Here is a 20352-nt window from a genome sequence, read left to right as displayed (position 1 = left end):
ATCTTTCCACCCTGATGCTAGTAGATTATTGGGTACTCCAGTCAGCATCATTATTGTACATTTTGTCCTGCTGGTAGAGGTGATGGAAAGATGTAGCCAGATAGTCAAACGGCAGTAAGTTAAAGTTTCTGCAGTCTAATGTCTGTGCGTGTTCAGAAATATTGAGCAATCTGGTTTCCATAGAATAAATCTATGAAACCGAAACCTCTAAAATTGGCCAGCTGAACCACACAAAGACAACCAATCAATAGCCATATTTTCCACAGGATGAGGACTGAGGTTGAGAGGCAAGCAAACAGTATGAGAATATCCAAATACTTTTGTTGCTTAAAAACTAATGCACTATGCCTGAAATCTCTTAAATTTGTATTTTCCTTGTGTTATTCTGATATTTATCTAATTTTTCACTGTTTATTTTATCTTTGATTTCCACATACTGATGGTGTTCTAATATCTAGGTTTGATGTGACTGATTTTGTATTATATTTAATCATCCTGAGTATTTTGGTAGAGCAACAAATAAATTAAAAATATAAGTTCTAGAGACAGAGATTTCCTGTTGATCACAAGGAGATGATGATTAAGAGAAGTTTGACCTGACTTATGTAGTCCATGGACTGATCTTCTAATCTATATTGCGTGTCTGCAGATGATTTATACAGGAATTATGTAAGTCCACATTGGGATCATAGTTGACTCATAGAATTGAAAAATCATAGAACTATAAAGTTGGAAGGGGCCAATTACAGTAGGTCACTGAGTTCAACCTGCCACTCAGTGCAAGAATCTATGTTAAAGTACCCAGATACATAGCTGTCTAATCACTACTGCTTCGTATCTCCTTAAAAAATCTGCAAATTACATTAGAAATAAATATATTTTTTTAAAAAAAATAACTAATAGAATTACTGATTTCCCCTTTCATCTAGAAATATTCATTACAATAGGTGCGTGGGAGAAATTAGAAATTCTATTCCTAATAGCCATGTTGACTGATGGCGATCAGTAGTCCAATACAGATGGAGGGCAATATACTAGAAATATTGTTGTGATGAATGTATGTTGATGATAGAGTCTATTACCAAGATTTTAAATACAGTATGCAGTATATATATTTGTTTAATTCTTGACAAAGGCCCTTTATATGATGACAAATATGTCCCTCATTTACACACTTTATTTTTTTCATGTAACTCTAAACAATTTTAAAGATAACCCTGAAAAATGTTAGGAAACAGTCAACATTATATCAGGCATAGATTTAAGTATTTGCCGTAGAATTTTAAAGAATGTAAGGAAATTCTTGGATATATTAAGAGTCTTCCTTTTAGAATGTATTGGAGAAGAAAGGTAGACTTTATGGACTTTTAGAATATTGACTGATGCTAAAAATGTTTATGATGTGTTTTTTTCTAGTGCTGAGAAATCAGCCTCGTATTGACTTACAAGTTGTAACTTTCAGTGAGGACTAATAACAAGCCCCCTAAGCATTCATTTGAAGTATATATCCGACAGTGGCATGCGATAGCTCAGTTTTCTTAACAACAAGGACAAAGCCTTCTTTCCTTAGCCAATGTAATTACTTTCCTTCTTTCTGTTTTTCTGTGGAAATTGTAGATATTAGCTGTAGCTCTTTTTTACAAATGGTATTTGTATAAGCAGCTTTTCTCTCACTTAAAGTCTTGTATTGTGTCAACACAATTCAAACATAACATTAGTGGAAAAGTGGACAATACTCTTGATGTTTTGATTGAAACTCTTCCTCGTACAGAATTCTGAAAATTATTTTTCAGTGCGTGAAGTACTTGGTGTTTTTCTTCCATTGTTGCTTTCAAAGTTGATTGAATGCACTATAGAAATAAAGGACAAAAAATATGGAATTTTAAGGGCCATCAAGCATAATACCTTAGTTCCAGATTTGTGATTTTTCTTGGATCTTCATTTGTACTCGGTAAAAAACAGATTTATGTAGCCTCCTATACATCCTATACATAACACCAAAATGAAGGGAAATAGAACTGCTGCTGTTTTACATTCTCTTGAATATTCCTTCATTGCAGCCCAGCTTGTTATGTATTCAGAATTAATAAATTCCATTCAAAATTAATGCCAACTCTTCTCTTTGTGCTGCGTATTGAATTTGACTGACAGTGAGAAAATGCCTTATTTAATAAAGAAAAAACAGAATTATTCTATTTAAAAAATGACATTGCTATTTTTTTTTAAAAAAAATATTTTTAATTTTTTAATAATATAATAGTGATACTAACTCAGGCTGAGAAAGTCACTGAAAACCCTGATTACAGTAATCCCCACTAGACATTTTATGGAAAACACAAGACGAAATGGATTACTGTTGGGTAGATCTGCCACTTACATGTAGATACCATATTTTTTAATAGAAAATTTAGACAAACACTAGCTTTTCTTTCAATGTGATCTCCTTCTGACATATAACTGACTGACTCCAGATTCAAAAAGAATTTCAGAATAGAGTTTGCTCTAGAGTTATCTCTTTTCTTATTTATTTTTGGTATTTATGTCTGTTGGATTTGAAGAGCAGATAGGGAAGCTGCCAATCAGAACAGAAGAGGCTGAGGATAGTGGCAGCTATAGCAGTAGTCACCCAGATAACTACTTCTGAAATAATAACTGATGCACAGAATTGAGATTGCATTGCTCAAGGCACTGGAGTCAATAATAGGAGCAACTTGGCAACTTTCTGGCATTCAGTGGAGTGCTAGAAAAAGGGACATAGGCTATAATAGCAGCCATAGTGGTTGTTCATTATTTCTAATTAATCCAGTGTATACAAATGGTGACTTTTCAAATTGTCAAATATAATCATTCACACTGCAAATTTATTAGGAGCAAGTGTATGCATGTGGAAAGTATAACTCCGATCTGCTACTACCATGTAGTTTTGGAAAAATTACACCTAAATTCAGCAGTGTGCTATGTTCCAATGAGAGAGTGTGCTGGATCAGTGGCTGAGCAACAGAGCAGGGACCTTACTAGATTCAGCTCTGCCATTAACTTTGCCTTAAGCCCTTTTTTGTGTATACTTGATCTTTTGACTGGCAGAATAATGCTTATATTACAAAGCTGTCACAAGGATTAAAACAAAATACACATGTTAGTTAACGAGTCTTCAATGCAGCAACCAGACTGGTGATGGGGCAATCGCAACACTGTGGGATAAAACTGCTTTTGAAGTCATTGCACTAGTTGCCCATAGATTATAGATTCACTACTGATGATCACTTACACAGTCCGGTGGTATAACTTCAGATTGAATCAGGTATTACATTGCCAAAATTGATGGTCCTTGTCTCATCCAAACATCTTGAGAACATCTATTAAGAGTCTCACTTCCACAGGAAGTACATGAGATTTAGATTAGGCAGCAGGGTTTTTGTCTAGTGACTCCCACACTCCAGGGCATGTTTGAATTTGGTATCTTAGTGTGTATCACCTAGAATCTCACAACTGGGGCTGTCTACAAATATTACAAATAAATAAATATCCTAAATATTACATTTTATAATCATATTCCAAGTTTTTTCTGATTACTTCAAGAAAAGCAGCACAGTGAGTTTGAGGATATATTTTATAACATATTTTTTCTATCGATGTACTCTTCTGATAAGGATTACTCAAAATTGCCAAGGCTCAATCCTTACATTTCAGGAATGACATCTTTTCTTTCTCCCACTTCCTGTACATGTAGAAAGCATATAAGAGATAAAAGAGCTGTTTTAATTTTACTGTTCTGTCCTACCTGGTCTGTTTTCCCAATGTCACCATATACACCTCAATTCTCTTTAAGTATATGCAGTGTTATGCAAAGAGAGGAAAATTAATACAATGTAATAAACAAAAAGAGTGGGCAGACACAATTTTCATCTAAGATCTGGAAAACTGGTGGCTGCCCTGTCAGATCTCCCAAAATGTTGCATTACAAATGGTTTTGTGAAGGAAAATCAGCAATCAAAGCACAAGCTGGAAGCTGGCAATGTTTTATTTTTATACCTCTTGATTTCACACTGTTATTTACAGATGAAAATGCAAAGAATTGGTTGTAAAGGTCAGTTCTCAAGAGACATACATGTCTTGAATTGGAAATTGTGCTTGTTATTTTTTTAAAGTGTATAAGTTTAAGACTTTAATTAGATAAAGAGAAATGTAGGAGAAATATTTAAAGCATGTTGTTTTTCTTGGAATTATCAGCACCAGAAATCCAAATTTGGATTTATACTTCAGTGCAGGAGGAAAAAAGCTTTGCATTTGCTTTATAGCTTTTTTTCTCTGAAAGTTTCCCCCTCTTTATATACGAACCTTAAGGTAGTAAGTATTTCACCACCATGACAATGCTTTTGTTTTATGACTCCGCTGTCTAAAGATTAGCCAATGAAGCCATGTTTGAGGGATCTCTAGGAAACTCCTACTACTACACTAACCAGTGAAAGTGTTTTCATTCATTCATTTGTTCATTTGTTGAGTTTCTGTAGCTCCTCAACTCAACCAAGTGACTTTGGATGGCTTGCAATTCTAAAATTATAGAACATTTAAAACAATGAAATTGTTTACTGGCTAGATCATGGGTGGGCAACTAATTTTCGCAAGGGGCCACATGCAAAATTAGGACTGTTGTGGAGGGCCAAAGAAGAGGGCCCTAGCCATGGGCCAGACAAGGACAGCCAAAGGTTCGGATATGGCCTGTGGGCCATAGAATACCCAAGCCTAAGCTAGACAAAAGCTACAGTCATGAATACACCCTTACAGATGAGTCCTAGGAAAAGTTAATCTCTAACTTTTCAGCTGTGTTTACGAACACAGATTCTTGGGATACTTTCCAGTAAATTCTATTATAGTCTAATTCTATTTATCTGCCTTGATATTAGTCTCCCTAAAAAGGAGGAGAATGCTCACTTCCCTAACCTCAGTCTGCAGTGCTAAGGAATTACATCATTTATTTTCTTTTCATTTTTTTCTTTTAACTAGACAGGAAAGGACACAAGCTGTGGAAGCCTTATTTTTTTGTTACTCACCACTGGAAGGGGGAAAACACCAGGTAAATATGGTGATGACGACAATGACTACTAAGCCATGAGACCAAGACAGGGGTATACTGAGATGGTTTCTATGAGAATGAGACCACCAACCTTTTACTCTACTGGCTCAAATGAGCAGTTGCCATGTTTTCTGATTTAACATGCCCTTAATGAATAACATAACAATGAGAAGAAGCGCCATGATGGTGCAGTGGTTATAATGCAGTATTGCAAGCTGACTCTGCCCACTGACAGGAGTTCGATACTGATCGGCTCAAGGTTGACTTGGCCTTCCATTCTTCCGACGTTGGTAAAATAGGGACCCAAATTGTTACGGGCAATATGCTGACTCTGTAAAACCGCTTATAGAGGACTGAAAAGCACCGTGAAGTAGTATATAATCTAAGTGCTATTGCTATTCTTTGGCTTAGCCACCATGGTGAATATGTGCTAAAATTACGGTAACTATACTCAATATATAGCAAAACTGTTGTTACTGCACCTTGCCTGTTAAACAATTTGTGTGCTTCCAGAGCTTCAGGCTATTCAGGAGTTGCCCTGACCCTGACACTATTTGGTTGCACATAACAGATCTTAGATGTTTTCATGCAAAAGAATACAAAAGAAATTGTTAAAGTATCATTGCAAAGAAGCCTTCTTATTATACCGTGATCTTCCTTTTAGAAAACGTATTTTCCTTACACATTTTGCTTTCAGACAGCACCAAAGAAAACTAAGAGAAGATTCTTAAATTATTATCTTAATCTTAAACTAAATAAAACCCCATTTTCAAAAGGTAATTTCTTCATCGTTTATTTGGAGAAGCTTACTAGGGGGGATGACCCCATTTTATTGACCCAGTTAGATTTTTATTTTTGAGTTACTGATAATTACCTCAATGGAAATGGAGATTAAGAAAAGCTGGTTGCTTCAAATGGCTTGCCCTCTGTGCTTGTCTTTGATGTGAAATTGTTCTCTTTTTTCTAATGCTCTCAGAATAGCAATACTGATAAATTCTCCAGTGTCAAGGGTAGATATTTAATTAATTTTTATTTTTATTGACTAATGAAGACTTTTGTTGGCATTTTATATAAATACTATGTGGCTATAAAGCATGAAAGTAAATCATTAGTCAGTCTCTCAGAGGTCTCTCTCTCTCTTTCCCCTTCATTCATATATATAATATGAATGAATAGGGGGGAGAGAGAGAGACTGACTAATGATATACTTTCATGCTTTATAGCCACACATATATATATGATACTCTTAAATGGATCACAATGACTATATTAAGTAGCAGTTCAGTGATTTGGATTGTTTCCTACATTTTTGCTGCTTTCCTCAGCAATTTGTCAAAGAAATCAGATCATCTCACTGTATTCAAATATTTATTGCTTTGGTTCAAGCGATAAAACAACAAAATAAATTACATATTGAAGAGATATTTGCATGTTTCCAGATCGTCAGTAGTATTACAGTATCATGCCTTGGGAAAGCTACTTTTCATCTGTACAAGTTCCTTAGTAAAATCTGAATAGGTTTATAGTATTATTTTTATGACTCCTCTCCAACTGAGATTTGTACTATTTCTGATTTTTATTGCTATTCTTGTGATCTGTGAACTTGAATGCAGTCAAGAAATGACTGTGAAAGATGTTATAAAAGACTTCATCCCTTTTGTTGTTATAATTTGAATTGGACATGTGCTCTAGATTACACTGCCTAATGGAAGCTTAGTATTATTAGCAATAATAAAGTTCAACAAGCTTGTTTATTCAATAAGTAACTTTTAAATATTCTGGGATTATAATGCATTCATGTATATAAAATGGAAATGGGCCGGTCACATAGCAAGAAGAACTGATGACAGGTGGACCAAGGCAGTCACAGAATGGATCCCACTTGATAAAAATCGTCCACAAAAGAGACCTAAAACAAGATAGATTGACGACATCAGCAAGTATTGTGGGTCCAATTGGCAAAGAAAGCTCAGGACCATATTGGTTGGAAACATGCAGAAGAGCCTTCAACCTGCAGTGGCTAAAATGAGGATGGTGATGATATACTGTATATCTGTGTGCGTATATGTGTATCTATTGATGTATCTAGATATAGATATAATAAAAGATATATAGATATATAGACAACAATCTCTTCTCTTCAAGAGAAAGCACTATATTCCACTAACATGCTCCACCAGAGGTCTGGCATTCTTAAATACTGAATTAATTGAAAGACTTATTTCAACGTTTTATTGCAAATGAACTTAATTTTCACGCAGGAGTTTAGTTTTCTTCTGTAACATATATGTACTAATTAGCATTTAAAGAGTTTAAATGCTAAGGCTTAAACTGGTTTAAGGAAAGACTTTGAATTTAGCACCATGTGAGAAAAAACTGTTTTGTTTACATTTCAATGCAAAACAAGACTCTGAAGGTCAATTATTAAAGCACAAAAAGACTGCTTTAATTAAAACATTTGAATTGTGTGGGAGGTGTGCTGTCCTGCTTTCTTTCTTTCTTTCTCTCCCTCTCCGTCCCCCCTCTCTCTGACACACACACACACACACACACACACACACACACACACACACAGAGTATAAGGAGTCTTTATTAAGGTTTCTGAGTTTGAATTGGTATTCCCCAGAGATTCCCTGTGCCAGCACTAGCTCAACCCTAATAAGTTTCAAAGGCTACTCAAATGAAATCTACTCTAGTCCTTAATGCAAAGGCAAGTCCGGTCTACTTGTCAAAGTCAAGTTCCAAGACAAAGGGGGGGCCACAAGCAAAGGCAAAGTGAGGCAAAGGCAAATTTGAAAGACAAGAGAAGTCCACAGGCAAAGGCAAGACAAGACAAGACTACAGCTGAAAGGAAACATACAAAATTCAAGCAAGAACACGCAGCAAGGAAACAAACATGTTATTTCCAGCATCATCTCCATCTGTGTGCTGTGCTAAATAGCCAGCTTCTGGTAAGACCCATTAAGAGGGGTGAGGCAGCCTCCTCATGAGTAACCAGGCTGACCTTTGCTGCTCTTGCCTTTTCTCTGCCCTGTGTATTCTTGGATCAGGTGCAGAAGGCAGTCCCTACCTGAAGCCTCAGGTCTATCTTGCTGCAGCTGTGTTTCAGCCAGTTACCCCCAGATGACTACTTGTAGCCACTAACCAACTCCCCTCCTGATGTGCCCAGAATTGTTTCATCCTCCTCCAAACTGCCATCTGGAGAGTTATCTGGGGAAGTGTCTGGATGAGTCATCACAGAGGGATATGTTCTTACTTTTTCCCCTCACTTGTTCTTTCCCTTTCCCTCCATCTCCCTGCTCTCTCTATAAATACATGTATTAGATTTCTTTGTTAGTTTTACCTGCTTACCACAATTCTTAATACAATTATTGAAAACAAAAATAAAAAACTAGAGATTCCCACCAGCTGGAACCAATTCACTCAATATTCAGTTATATTGATTCTCCCACCAGAGGTATCTCCAATATAATAAACCAAACAGCACAGATTGTGTTCAGCAGATCCAATATCTGCTTAGGCCTGGTGAGTGATTAATATATCACAACTGTTGCTACAGTTCATTGTTATATGAAGCAAACATATCCATAAGCAAGCAATATGTTATTCTCAAATGCAAGAGTAGCTGCTCTGTTTCATAATTCCTTTGCCAGGTGTTCTTCCCAGGATTCATTAATTTCATGTAAAGCCAGATAAGCTACAGGTAGTCTTCAAGTTACAACTGAGCCCAATTTTTTGTTGCTTTACATGCAACAAAAGTAATGTGGTTGCATAGCCTCTTGCTTTATGACTGCACCACTTTTAGTGATGGAAAATCTGGTCCCAACTGTGGTTGCAAGTCAAGGATTACCGGTATATGCTTTCATTTTACAGGTAGATGGACTGAACAAATATGGAGACTGACAGCATTAACATTCCAAACTGCATTCCTTCCCTCCAATTAGGTTTCTAGAAAGGTTTCTTTCTACTCTAAAGATGTTGATTTGATGGAGTAAAGAAGCTGGCTCAAACTGTTCCTCTGCACTTCAAAATGTTTAGAATGGTATCAGGATTCCTGCACTAAACAGGAGGTTGGACTAAAACAGTGGTTCTCAACCTGTGGATTGGGACCCCATTTGGGGTTGAACGACCATTTCACGGGGGTCGCCAAACAATGCAGTCCGCCATTTTCCCCCCCTTTTCCTTAGCTGTGCTACTCCCTTTTATTCTATTGGCTTTTGAAAGCCAATAGAATAGACTCTCTTGAATAGAGTCTAATTTTATTGGCTTTCAAAAGCCAATAGGAATTGTCCAGGCTATCTCTGCCCTGCTGAGCCCGCCAAAAGTCCCATTCTGCAAATGGTGCTGCAAGTTGTCTGCAGCGAAGGTGAGCTGTCTGGAAGTTTCCACCCCTCCCTGCTGAGCAATTACTAAAAATGTAAGTAAAAGAGGGCCAGGGGTGGGAGGTGGGAGGCCGGCGGGCGCAGGAAGGGTTGCTGGTGCGCGTGGGGCCTGGCGGGTGCCTTACCTCCCTTGGGCTGGGCCAGCTGGTGGCCCAGCCGGTGGTCGCCTTGCGCCGTCGCTGCCCCTTGCCAGTTACGCCTCGGCCGGCGCAGGGGGCAGCACCATGCATGCGTGGCACTCCCGGGCAGGGAAAGTCCTCGACTTACGACCGGTTGGGTAGCCCTCGACTTACGACCGGTTGAATAGTCCTCGACTTACAACCGGTTGGGGGTCGCAGCATTAAAAAGGTTGAGAACCATTGGACTAAAAGATCTTCGAAGTCCCTTCCAAGCCCATGATCTTGTGATGCTAGGTTTTGCAGTCATAGGAAGATTAGAAGGACCAAGATAAGGTACAAAGAACTTGAGACCAAACAAATCTGTTACAATAATCATGCACAGATGTTAGTGATCCTTCCCATTGATAAACAACCTGCTCTCATGCCATGACAGTGGGAAGAAGATGCATAAGGCTTGAATTTCAAGAGTTCAGCTTCCAGAATTCATCCCATCCCATCCCATCTCTTCCATCAGCTTATAGTTGGCTGTTGCTATCTCTACATTGTAATAGCTTTTCTAATATCTTTAAGAAAGCACCTTATCCAAGAGCTGTGTTCTTGAATCTCTGCCTATTACCCTTCTGTTTGAATAATGGTTTTGGGAAAACCCGATCACCCCAGCAGTGGGGAAATCTTTAGAGTCTGAGAAATAAAAGCCTATGGATGAGAAAAAGAAGTAGGGGAACTTCCTGTTTTCTGTCTTCAATTGCTACTCAGTGGGGTATGTTCATTTTTAATCTATATATACTCAGTCCACATATAGCTATATTTTCTTTCATTAAGTTAAGAAATGTTATACTGTCATTAAAAATAAAAAGTTCTTGCTGAGAATTTTCTTTTTCTTTGTTTTATATATTTTAAGCAAGAAAACTTTGCTACAGCTTCTGATACTCTAGAACAGTGGTTCTCAACCTTTTTAATGCCGCGATCCCCAACTGGTCGTAAGTCGAGGACTACTCAACCGGTCATAAGTCGAGGACTACCCAACCAGTCGTAAGTCGAGGACTTTCCCTGCCCGGGAGCGCCGCGCATGCGTGGTGCCACCCCCTGCGCCAGCCGAGGCGTAGCTGGCAAGGGGCAGTGACGGCGCAGGGCGACACCGGCTGGGCCACCAGCTGGCCCAGCCCAAGGGAGGTAAGGCACCCGCCGGGCCCCACACGAGCCAGCAATCCTCCCTGCGCCCACCGGCCTCCCACCCCCCACTCCTGGCCCTCTTTTACTTACATTTTTAGTAGTTACTCAGCAGGGAGGGATGGAAACTTCTAGACAGCTCCCCTTCACTGCAGACAACTTGCAGCACCGTTTGCAGAATGGGACTTTTGGTGGGCTCAGCATGGCAGAGACAGCCTGGACAATTCCTATGGGCTTTTGAAAGCCAATAGAATTAGACTCTATTCAGGGAGTAGCACAGCTAAGGAAAAGGGGGGAAAATGGCAGACTGCGTTGTTTGGCAACCCCCATGAAATGGTCGTTCAACCCCAAATGGGGTCGCGACCCACAGGTTGAGAACCGTTGCTCTAGAATGAGCCAGGAAATTATGCCATTCATGCCATACTTTCAAGATTTATTTTTCTCTGAAAGAGGAGGAAAAAAAAAAAGTGCATCTGGCATTTAAAGGAAGCAAAAACATTTTTCCATCTCCCCACTCCCCAAAATCATCATTTTCATAGGTGATTAATGGTCCTGTAAAAGAAGCAGCAGGATACTTAGCCAACAAAAGGTGTTTTTCTATTGCATTGGAGAACTGCACATCAAGCAGAAAAATGCACTGATTTAATTTTACTCCTTATGTCCTCCTTTTAGGGGCAAATATATTTATCTGACCATATCCAGTTGTAAAGAATCTGATATTTAATAAAATATTATATATTTCAACGTGGTAACATTCTTGTATTCCATACTTATTCGAATATTTTGGTTAGATCTTTGACAGCATTATACTACAAATCCAACAAGAATTTTTAACACTAGCCATTTCTCTGACTAATTGGTACAAGTTACATTCATAGTTGATTTTTATGTGAGCAAGAAGAACAGCAATCAAACTGAATGATAACCTCCCTGAAAACTCAATTTACTAAAATGCAATAAATACACTTTGTGCTGCATTCAGAATTATTTTATTTCCTATCATTCTTAGTAAATAGAAAATGTTCTTTAAAAGGTGTTTGTTTATCACAGTATTATCATATTTATCGCATCTGTGAATATAAAGCTGCATGCTAATCACAACATATAACAACAGCAAACTCTAGCCCACTTTAGAACAGCCACACATATATTTATGTTTTTCTGTCATAATGAAGTTTGGCAATTAGCATAGCTGGATGGTTAGATAAAATTACACATAACACACCAAGATATGGCAAGTGAGCCATAAAGCTCCTGGAATTATATATTAGTCTGATAGTGCTACTCAGACAAATTGAAGGAAAAATTCTCTGAGGACCTGGTGTCCAGGGTCATCTGCAAAGGAGTAAAAAAAAATCAAGATGATGGCCAAGATCTTGATGAATAGAGCATTTGGGGCATTTCAGATAAACAGATGAGCTGTTGAGAGGAGAAAAGAGTTAAAGTAATGTGAAGAAAGCATTTTTTTTATTTCTCAAGGGCTGCATTACCACATACATATATTGTGAAGACCACACGCCAATTATGATAGCTACTGAAAAAGTAATGGGGAGGAGCCAGAGTTAAAACTGAGTAAGTCCATATCTCTTCTCTTCTTACAAGAAGCGTATACTGATTACTTCCAAAAGACCATATAACGGGCCATATAACATTAATCAAAGGATTGCATGTACCTTCTTTTTGGAGGGAGGAGTGCAATTTTGCTAGCTTGTGTAGCTAGACAAAAGTATAGATAGACCTTGGCCTCGTCTACCTGCAATTAAGTCCACAATTTTTGATGTAAATAATTGGGGTCATAAGTTGAATCACCATGTTACTGGCCTTGATTTTATGATCGGTTTTTTTGCAACAGTCATCAACTAGTCCCCATGCTGAGTAAATGAGTCACCATAGTCATTGAATCACATGGTTTAAGTCCAAAGTCAGCTTATCCAGTGGAATTTTTTTGCAGAAAACAGCAAAATATGTCACAAATGCAGTCAGGTTATTGTGGGAAGTTATAACTGGTCTTAAATATGAGCTGCTTGCCAAGTGCCCAAAATGCAATCATGTGACTGGGGGGGGGGTAGTTCAACAGGTCATAAGTAACTTTTTCCAAGGCTGTCATAACTTTGAATAGTCATTAAACTACCAGTTGTAAGTTGAGGACTACCTGTAATATTTTGATTCATGCAAATATTCTAAGCCAACTTTGTGTGTAATTTACCAACTTCTCTAATTATCTTCTGCGATTGCATCTCATTCTAAGAGCAGAGGTGGTGCAGCAGTTAGAGTGCAGTACTGCAGGCCACTTTAGCTGACTGTGTTCAGCAGGTCAGCGGTTCAAATCTCACTGGCTCAAGGTTGACTCAGCCTTCCATCCTTCCGAGGTAGGTAAAATGAGGACCCAGATTGTTGGGGGCAATGTAAATATATATATACATTGCTTACTGGTATACACCGCTTACAGAGTGCTTGCATTAAAGCGGTATATAAGTCTCATAAATAAATAAATAAATAAATAAATAAATAACTCTCCCTTGTCCCACAGCAATTAAATGTAAGACAAATAAATAATGTAAAGATAATCTAATTTCTTGAACTAGTTCAAAAATTTCAGGCACAGATTATTCAGGCTTTTTCAAAATGTACTTGAACCGAACATCTTTATTCTGAAAAAAGAAGAAAAGAAAAACAAGAACAATGCTACAGGACATGTTTCTGATTCTCATGCCTCATATAATTTCCTATCTGCAATATGGATTACAGTAGGAGTACATTCTGGATTAGGATCTCTGATGCTTTTTTAAAAAAGTCCATCTGGAAACTTTTTCCATTTTCCTTTCCTGAATAATGTAGTTTTGACTCTTTCCCTAAGACAATTAATTAATAGTGGCAGGAACAGGTTAGAAAAAAAAACTGAGAAAATTGACACCTAGCAGCCACTCTTCTAATTAAGAGCAATACAGGCTAAATTAGAAAAAGCAATTAATATTTCAGAATGAGCTAACCATACATAGTATTTGACATATTACTGAACTACAACTTCTCAAAACTCCAACAAGAACTATGGTAGGTTTTCCACCCTGACAAATTTAAATCTCATTTAATTTGTGTAAGCTCTCTTAACTCCTTGAACTTTCTCTACACATTCTACTGTGTGCATCAGAGAAGTGTGATGGTACCAAAAGGCATTTGCATGTATTTGTACTTTGGCTATTTGTATTTTAGTAAGATGCTAAGCTCAAAGGGTCTGGATGATTCCGCCAATTATTAAATCTATTATGTAAGAAAGCCCTTGGGATTGATTGTGACCTACTTTGTGTTTTATTTCTTGCAATTCATTTGAAATTAACATAAACACTGAAAGATTTAGGACTCTATATCACTCAAAAGCCTCTGGCTTTTATATAAGCTGGCATCCTGAATCTGAACCACTTGAAGAGTGATAACAGTTGCTTTGAAATTGAGATGGTTCCAATAGACTCTGGTCTTCAAAGAGAGAAGCTGACATTTTAAAACACCCACAATCCTTCCTTGTGCTCTGAGTTCATGGAACATATAGATCCCATAATGAGAATACTCAGTGTCATGTGGTTATTCTTTACTTAAATAAACATCTACTACAGAAAATAAGATTTGAGGTGAGGTTCAGCTAAGGGTTCTTTGCAATATATATAGAGAGACAACAGCCCTTTTTTCTCTTGACCATAGTGTGCTGAAGCAAGAAATTTATTATGTTTATTTCTGTTTGAAAGTAGTTCATTTATCTGTATGTGTACATGCATACATATATGTAGAATGTTTGCATACAAAAGTGGTTATGAAATGTAACCATTCAGCTGTAACCATTCAGCAACTTTTAGAAGAAAAGCCTATACAGGTAATTTATTATTAGAAAATATGTGTCCAACATTATATACGTCATAAAATTCAAGAGCGAACAGAAATGTGCTGCTAACACACAACAAGGAAGTAAGTAGTATTCTTTATTTCTCTTTGTTTCTCTGCAACAGATATATCAGGAGTGAAAATCAAGTTGTCTGACTTACGGTTGGCTGTCTTGCTTTGATCACTCTGGACTCTGTCACTAGATTTGCTTGAGATTGAGGAGACACTGGAGCTCCTGACAAAACCAAACGTGGCGAGTTTAGTTGATGGCAACCGTGAATAACCAGGAGGGCGAAGTCCAGACTGACATGGTTTTGGAAGATTTGATTTTGTAGCATTTGGACTTGAGCCTTTTTTAAGATCAACTGAAAAAAAAAATGATTGCATGCATTTTTTTTTATTTAAAAAAATGGACATATATTATTGAATCTTGTCAGAACAAACAAGAATGGCATTGAAAAGAAACCCATCCCTTGGAACCTTTTGACCATCCCAAATTTATTTATTTATGAATGTTATATGGCCACCCATCCCACAAGAAGCGACTCTGGGCAGCATATAACAAAAAAGAAAGTATAAAAACAATACATATGTCAAACATAATCACATTTTTTAAAAAGTACACAAAAGAGATTCGATCAGCAATGGATCTATATCAAGGGCTCACCCATCCCCAGAGATCACCAGCCTGATGACAAAGCCAGATCTGAGGGACTCCCAGAAAATATGGAGGGAATTTTGTTATTGTTATTATAGTTATTCCCTGAGTTGGGTTTAGTGATGCCTCCATTTTGATTCCAATGGCCCCATCTGCTCCTCTTTAATGCACTTATTCTTTTCTTAGGTTTCTGCAGCTGCTTGAAAGAATTGCAGTCAGGTCCATGTTCATGACAAAATATTTGGAATCAAATCTAAAGTGATGCAGAACCAATTAGGTTTTTTAATGCAATAAATTAAAATGGATCAAACGAAAGCAACATGTAAGGAAGCTATAAACCAGCAACATATAATTTGATTCATCATTATTTTTATTTTATTTTTTACGCCATTTCAGACTTTATTTTAAAATGACATTATTTTTAATTTATATGATTCTAGAGATAGAAATATCAAATATGTTTAAGAAGTAAATATGCAAATCCATATAGAATTGTATAGTTTTAGTATATCGATACAATTCTTATTACTTTTCATGCTTATGATTTAAGGTGGGACTAGAATTCCATCTCCTAGTTTCTAGCGTGGTTCAAAATTTCTTAAGAACTTCAAAACATCTAGTTCAACAATCTGGCTCTCACAGTTCAACACACATCAGAAACACCTAACCGGGACAGGATTCACGAGGCTACTCCAATACTGTCAATAATGTCTTCACATTCAAAAGGGAAATGTATGAGCAAATAAAAAGGACACCCATGGGATCCCCAATATCAGGAGTCACTGCAGAAAAGTCTTTCATGAACTAGAACACCGCGCATTTCGGAACTACACAACTAATTTTTGGTGCAGCTACGTGGATGACATTTTTGTCATCATCAAAAGAAATGTACTGAATGTACTGAAAGACTTTCATACCATACTGAACTCCATCTTCCTGACATACAGTTTACAATAGAGGAAGAAACAGCTAGACAATTACCATTTTCAGATAGACAAGAAGATGGAAGCCTAAAAACCACAATTTATTGCAAGGCTACCAACATGCCATGCATTCTGAATTTCAACAACAACCACCCACTGTCACACAAAAAGATTTGCATCAGAACACTATATGGCAGAGTGAGAACCCACTGTAGTAGCCAGCCAGCCAAACAGCTGGAGGCAGGTACCTACATGAACAATTCAGACAGAATGTGTACCTACAATCATTTGTTACAAGATATCTGTGCAATACAGTGGGAAAAGAAAGGAAGAAACAAGGTACAAGACTAACTACATGGCACACTCTGCCATACTTCAAAAGTATTTCAGAAGCAGTAGAACACAGTTTCCAATGCTACCATTGTAAAGATTGCTTGAAGGTGGGAGATACTTCCAATGTAATCTACCAGATCCCCTGCATGGATTGCCACTGTCACTATATAGAACAGATGAGGAGAAGCTAACCACCAGATTGCAAGAACACAAGCAAGCAATCAAATGAGGAGACCCAAACTCATAGGTAGTCTTACATTGCAATGAACAAAGACATACATTCAATTTTGCATCTACTAAAATTGTTGGATGAGCAGGCACAAAAACAGCAGGGAAGTGATTGAAGTCTGGGAAATGGACCCCTCATCCATCAACAGGAATGCTGATTTACCACCAGCTTATCAAGTACTTAAAGGGCAAGGACTTGGCAGCACAAGAAAACAACAACCAACATCTGAATAGCCAGCCATCAACACCCCAATCAAAATCTAAAAAGCCACACCCAACAGGCACCATATAAATACCTCACACAGAATAGCCCAAAGCACACAGTCTGCTAGAGAGAAGCTCCCTGAGGATGGGTGGGTTTCAGCATGAGTCTGAAAGCTTGCAAGACTAAACTTCCGGCCCCAGTGACCAACCCAGATTGGATCCTGTAGCATTATATTCACCTGGGTGTATAATTCAATCTAAACATTAAAATATAATGTGCAAGTGGCAAAAAAAGAGAAAAAAAGTATTTCCATGTTAGTAATCATTAGGAAGCTGAAAATAAGCGAGCCTATGTCATAATGTCTTTATACAAATCTGTTCTATTGAAAAGAAACAAGATAAGAGTGTTCTTTTCTGCCTCTTCCATGATATAAGAATCCAGGGACATCAAACATTTGAAATCCTGTGAAATTCAGGACAGACAAAAAATTTGACAGCTACCACAAAGTCGAAATTCTCTTCCACAAAAGCTAGCAAGCATCACCACATTAGAAAGGTTGAAACAGATTTGAACAAATCTCTGAGTGTCATTTGTTTCAATTTTAAATTCATTTCATCTTATTTCCACATCCCTTTATGTTTGTGTGTTTATTTTAAGAAATATATAATGAGTAGCATAGAGTAAAGTAGAGTAGAGTAGAGTAGAGTAGAGTAGAGTAGAGTAGAGTAGAATAGAATAGAATAGAATAGAATAGAATAGAATAGAATAGAATAGGAAAACTGATAGAGAGAAACATTTTCCCTTTCTAAAAAGAAGGACCAGGGCTCATCCAAAAATGTGGTGATGATGAATAATTTGCATAGTTTTAAAGGGAGATTAAAATCATGGGGGACTTGAATCAAAGGCCATTAAGCTAGAAGACTCAGTTTTACCTTAGAGTTGTAGGGGAACAACAATAACAAGGGAGTATCTTGTGAAAATTATAGAGGAAACTGGTTGAGAGGAAGAAGAGGCTAGACTAAGATGGGTCGTGATTTGATCCAATAAGGCAAAATACACTAGGGTACATTAAATGAATGACAGGACCATTATGACTAGGCTGCTGTACCTCTTATGAAAGAAAATTAATGGCAGGCAAGGCAAGTAATTTTGAAGCCTCTCTACACGGATCTACATTTTTCAGTGATAGTTCAGTAAAATTTAATATAATCTTCTAACCAAGAGTTACAACAAAGGCACTTACTATTTAATAACTTTATTCATTAGAATTCCCCAACCATCTTTTTAGCAGTGCTGAGTGCTCACATATTATATTTATTAGGTGCACACAAATAATTGATCTGTACACTGATAAAATTTGCATATAACATTCAACATTTTTTTATACCCTTCCTTCAGAACTCAAGGTGGCCCTGACTCTGTTAGCCTTTTGTAAGGTTTTAAAGGTGTAGCTATGTGCTCGAGCCTGGAGTCCTGAAAGTGTTAGGGATCCCCTTACCTGGTTGCCCTGTTATTTTTTATGTAATTAGTACAGTAATCTCCTATTGTGTATATGTATAATTTGTGAGTATTTTTGTGGTTTTATGTGATTTTATAATATTTATTATTGTGATTTTGTTCACCACCCAATTGGATTGTGAAGGGCAGCTACAGAAATGGAATAAATACATCAAATTATATAAGATTCAATATTTTGTACAATTGATGTACACTGCACATTAGGGATTAACAATGCAGCATCTATGAGCCCAGTGTAAATGATGTGATTTACATCATTAATGTGATTCATTTTGTTTCTGACAGGGACTATATGCAATCACTGTGGTTGATTTAGAAGATATTTTCAGACCCTCTGGAATCACATCCACATTTCACAACAGCAACTAGCTTTCTTTAACATTCATTGGAATAAATTAATTAAAAAAAACCACTTTTGTTATGAGCATTCATTTTGGGTTCTATCTTACAGTTCAAAAGCCCATGACTGGACTTCCTTTCTGAAAATATGACAATTTTGTGTTTGAATAGGAATAGAAAATTATATTTAAAATATGTTTACTTTTTTTTTGCTTTAATAGGTGTTTTCATTAAATATATTTTAATCATAAGCATCACTTTTTCAGATCTGCCAACACAAGTAGAATAACACTTCAAAATGAACATTGTCAGAATATTCTAGCTCCTGGCTGCTTGAAGACCCTCACAGATTTAATTATTATAGCATGTATTCTACAAAAATCAATCTCTATGAATTCTTTGCTATTTCTTGTCTAAAAATATGAAAATATTTCCAGGTAAATATTCTCTGACATGAGACAAATATAATTCTGGCGCTCTAATGACACCTGCAAATAATAATAGAAGAGAATTGACAACACAAACAAGAGCCAGTGATGCACTTCCCATTATACATTCACTTTATTTAGAAACCAAAATAGAATCAGAACAAGCAGTGAATGCTGTGGAAAAAGCTGCAACTACATTTTGCAATTTCAGTTTTATGAAGAATCTCTGTGTGGTTCCATGAATTCAGAAATTAAACATAGCATACCTGGATTGCAAAATTCCAGATGACCCCAGATTAAGGTGACCAATCATCCTCCTTTAGGGAGGACAGTCCTCCTTTTTTAAGTTCTGTCCTCCCTCGAAATGTGTCCTCCTACATGTCCTCCTTTTCGATATTTGAAGACTAATCTGCAGGGCTTTTTTTTCTCATAGAATGCTCAGAACAGCGTTCTGGCACCTTTTTTATGTTTTTTTTTTTCAACTTTTGCATGAGCTACTTCCCCTATTGCTTTCGAAAGCCAATAGGAATTGCTGCTGAGCGCGCCAAAAGACCCAGCTGGCAAACTTTGCACATGTAACTTGTCTGCCGCGAAGGCGAATTGGCAGGAACTTTGCACCCCTCCCTGCTACCCAACTAAATGATAATAATAATAGTAAAGTTGGAAGGGACCTTGGAGATCATCTAGTCAGAACCCCCTGCTCAGGCAGGAAACCCTATACCATTTCGGACAAATGGCTGTCCAGTCTCTTCTTAATAACCTCCAGTATTGGAGCATTCACTGCTTCTGGAGGCAGGTTGTTCCACTGATTAATTGTTCTAACTGTCAGGAAGTTTCTCCTTAGTTCTAGGTTGCTTCTCTCCTTGATTAGTTTCCACCCATTGCTTCTTGTCCTGCCTTCAGGTGCCTTGGAAAATAGCTTGACACCCTCTTCTTTGTGCAGCCCCTGAGATATTGGAACACTGCTATCATGTCACCCCTCGTCCTTCTCTTCATTAAACTAGACATACCCAATTCCAGCAGGCATTCCTTATATGCTTTAGCCTCCAGTCCCCTAATCATCTTTGTTGCTCTTCTCTGTACTCTTTCTAGAGTCTCAACATCT

General features: G+C 37.4%; 1 protein-coding gene across 2 annotated transcripts in view; it reads right to left on the bottom strand.

Moving 5' to 3' along the window:
- The window catches only part of LOC120314164 (microtubule-associated tumor suppressor candidate 2-like), a 45502-nt gene that overhangs the window by 4053 nt on the left and 21097 nt on the right, over window positions 1–20352 (bottom strand). Inside the window, exons 4-5 of one of the 2 annotated variants that reach the window (XM_039356979.1) lie at window positions 14777–14980; window positions 1102–1850 (exon numbers count right to left, since the gene is read on the bottom strand). In XM_039356979.1, coding sequence (XP_039212913.1) covers window positions 1783–1850; window positions 14777–14980 — 272 coding nt within the window. In that variant the 3' untranslated portion in view covers window positions 1102–1782. Of the gene's footprint in view, window positions 1–1101; window positions 1851–14776; window positions 14981–20352 lie in introns of those variants that run through there. The other variant, XM_039356986.1, reaches the window with a different exon arrangement.

Source organism: Crotalus tigris, unplaced genomic scaffold (assembly GCF_016545835.1).
Source record: "Crotalus tigris isolate CLP2741 ecotype Arizona unplaced genomic scaffold, ASM1654583v1 scf7180000017573.2279862, whole genome shotgun sequence".
NCBI lineage: Eukaryota > Metazoa > Chordata > Lepidosauria > Squamata > Viperidae > Crotalus > Crotalus tigris.
The sequence above is the reverse complement of the archived record's forward strand: the minus strand, read 5'-3'. Positions and strand labels throughout refer to the sequence as shown.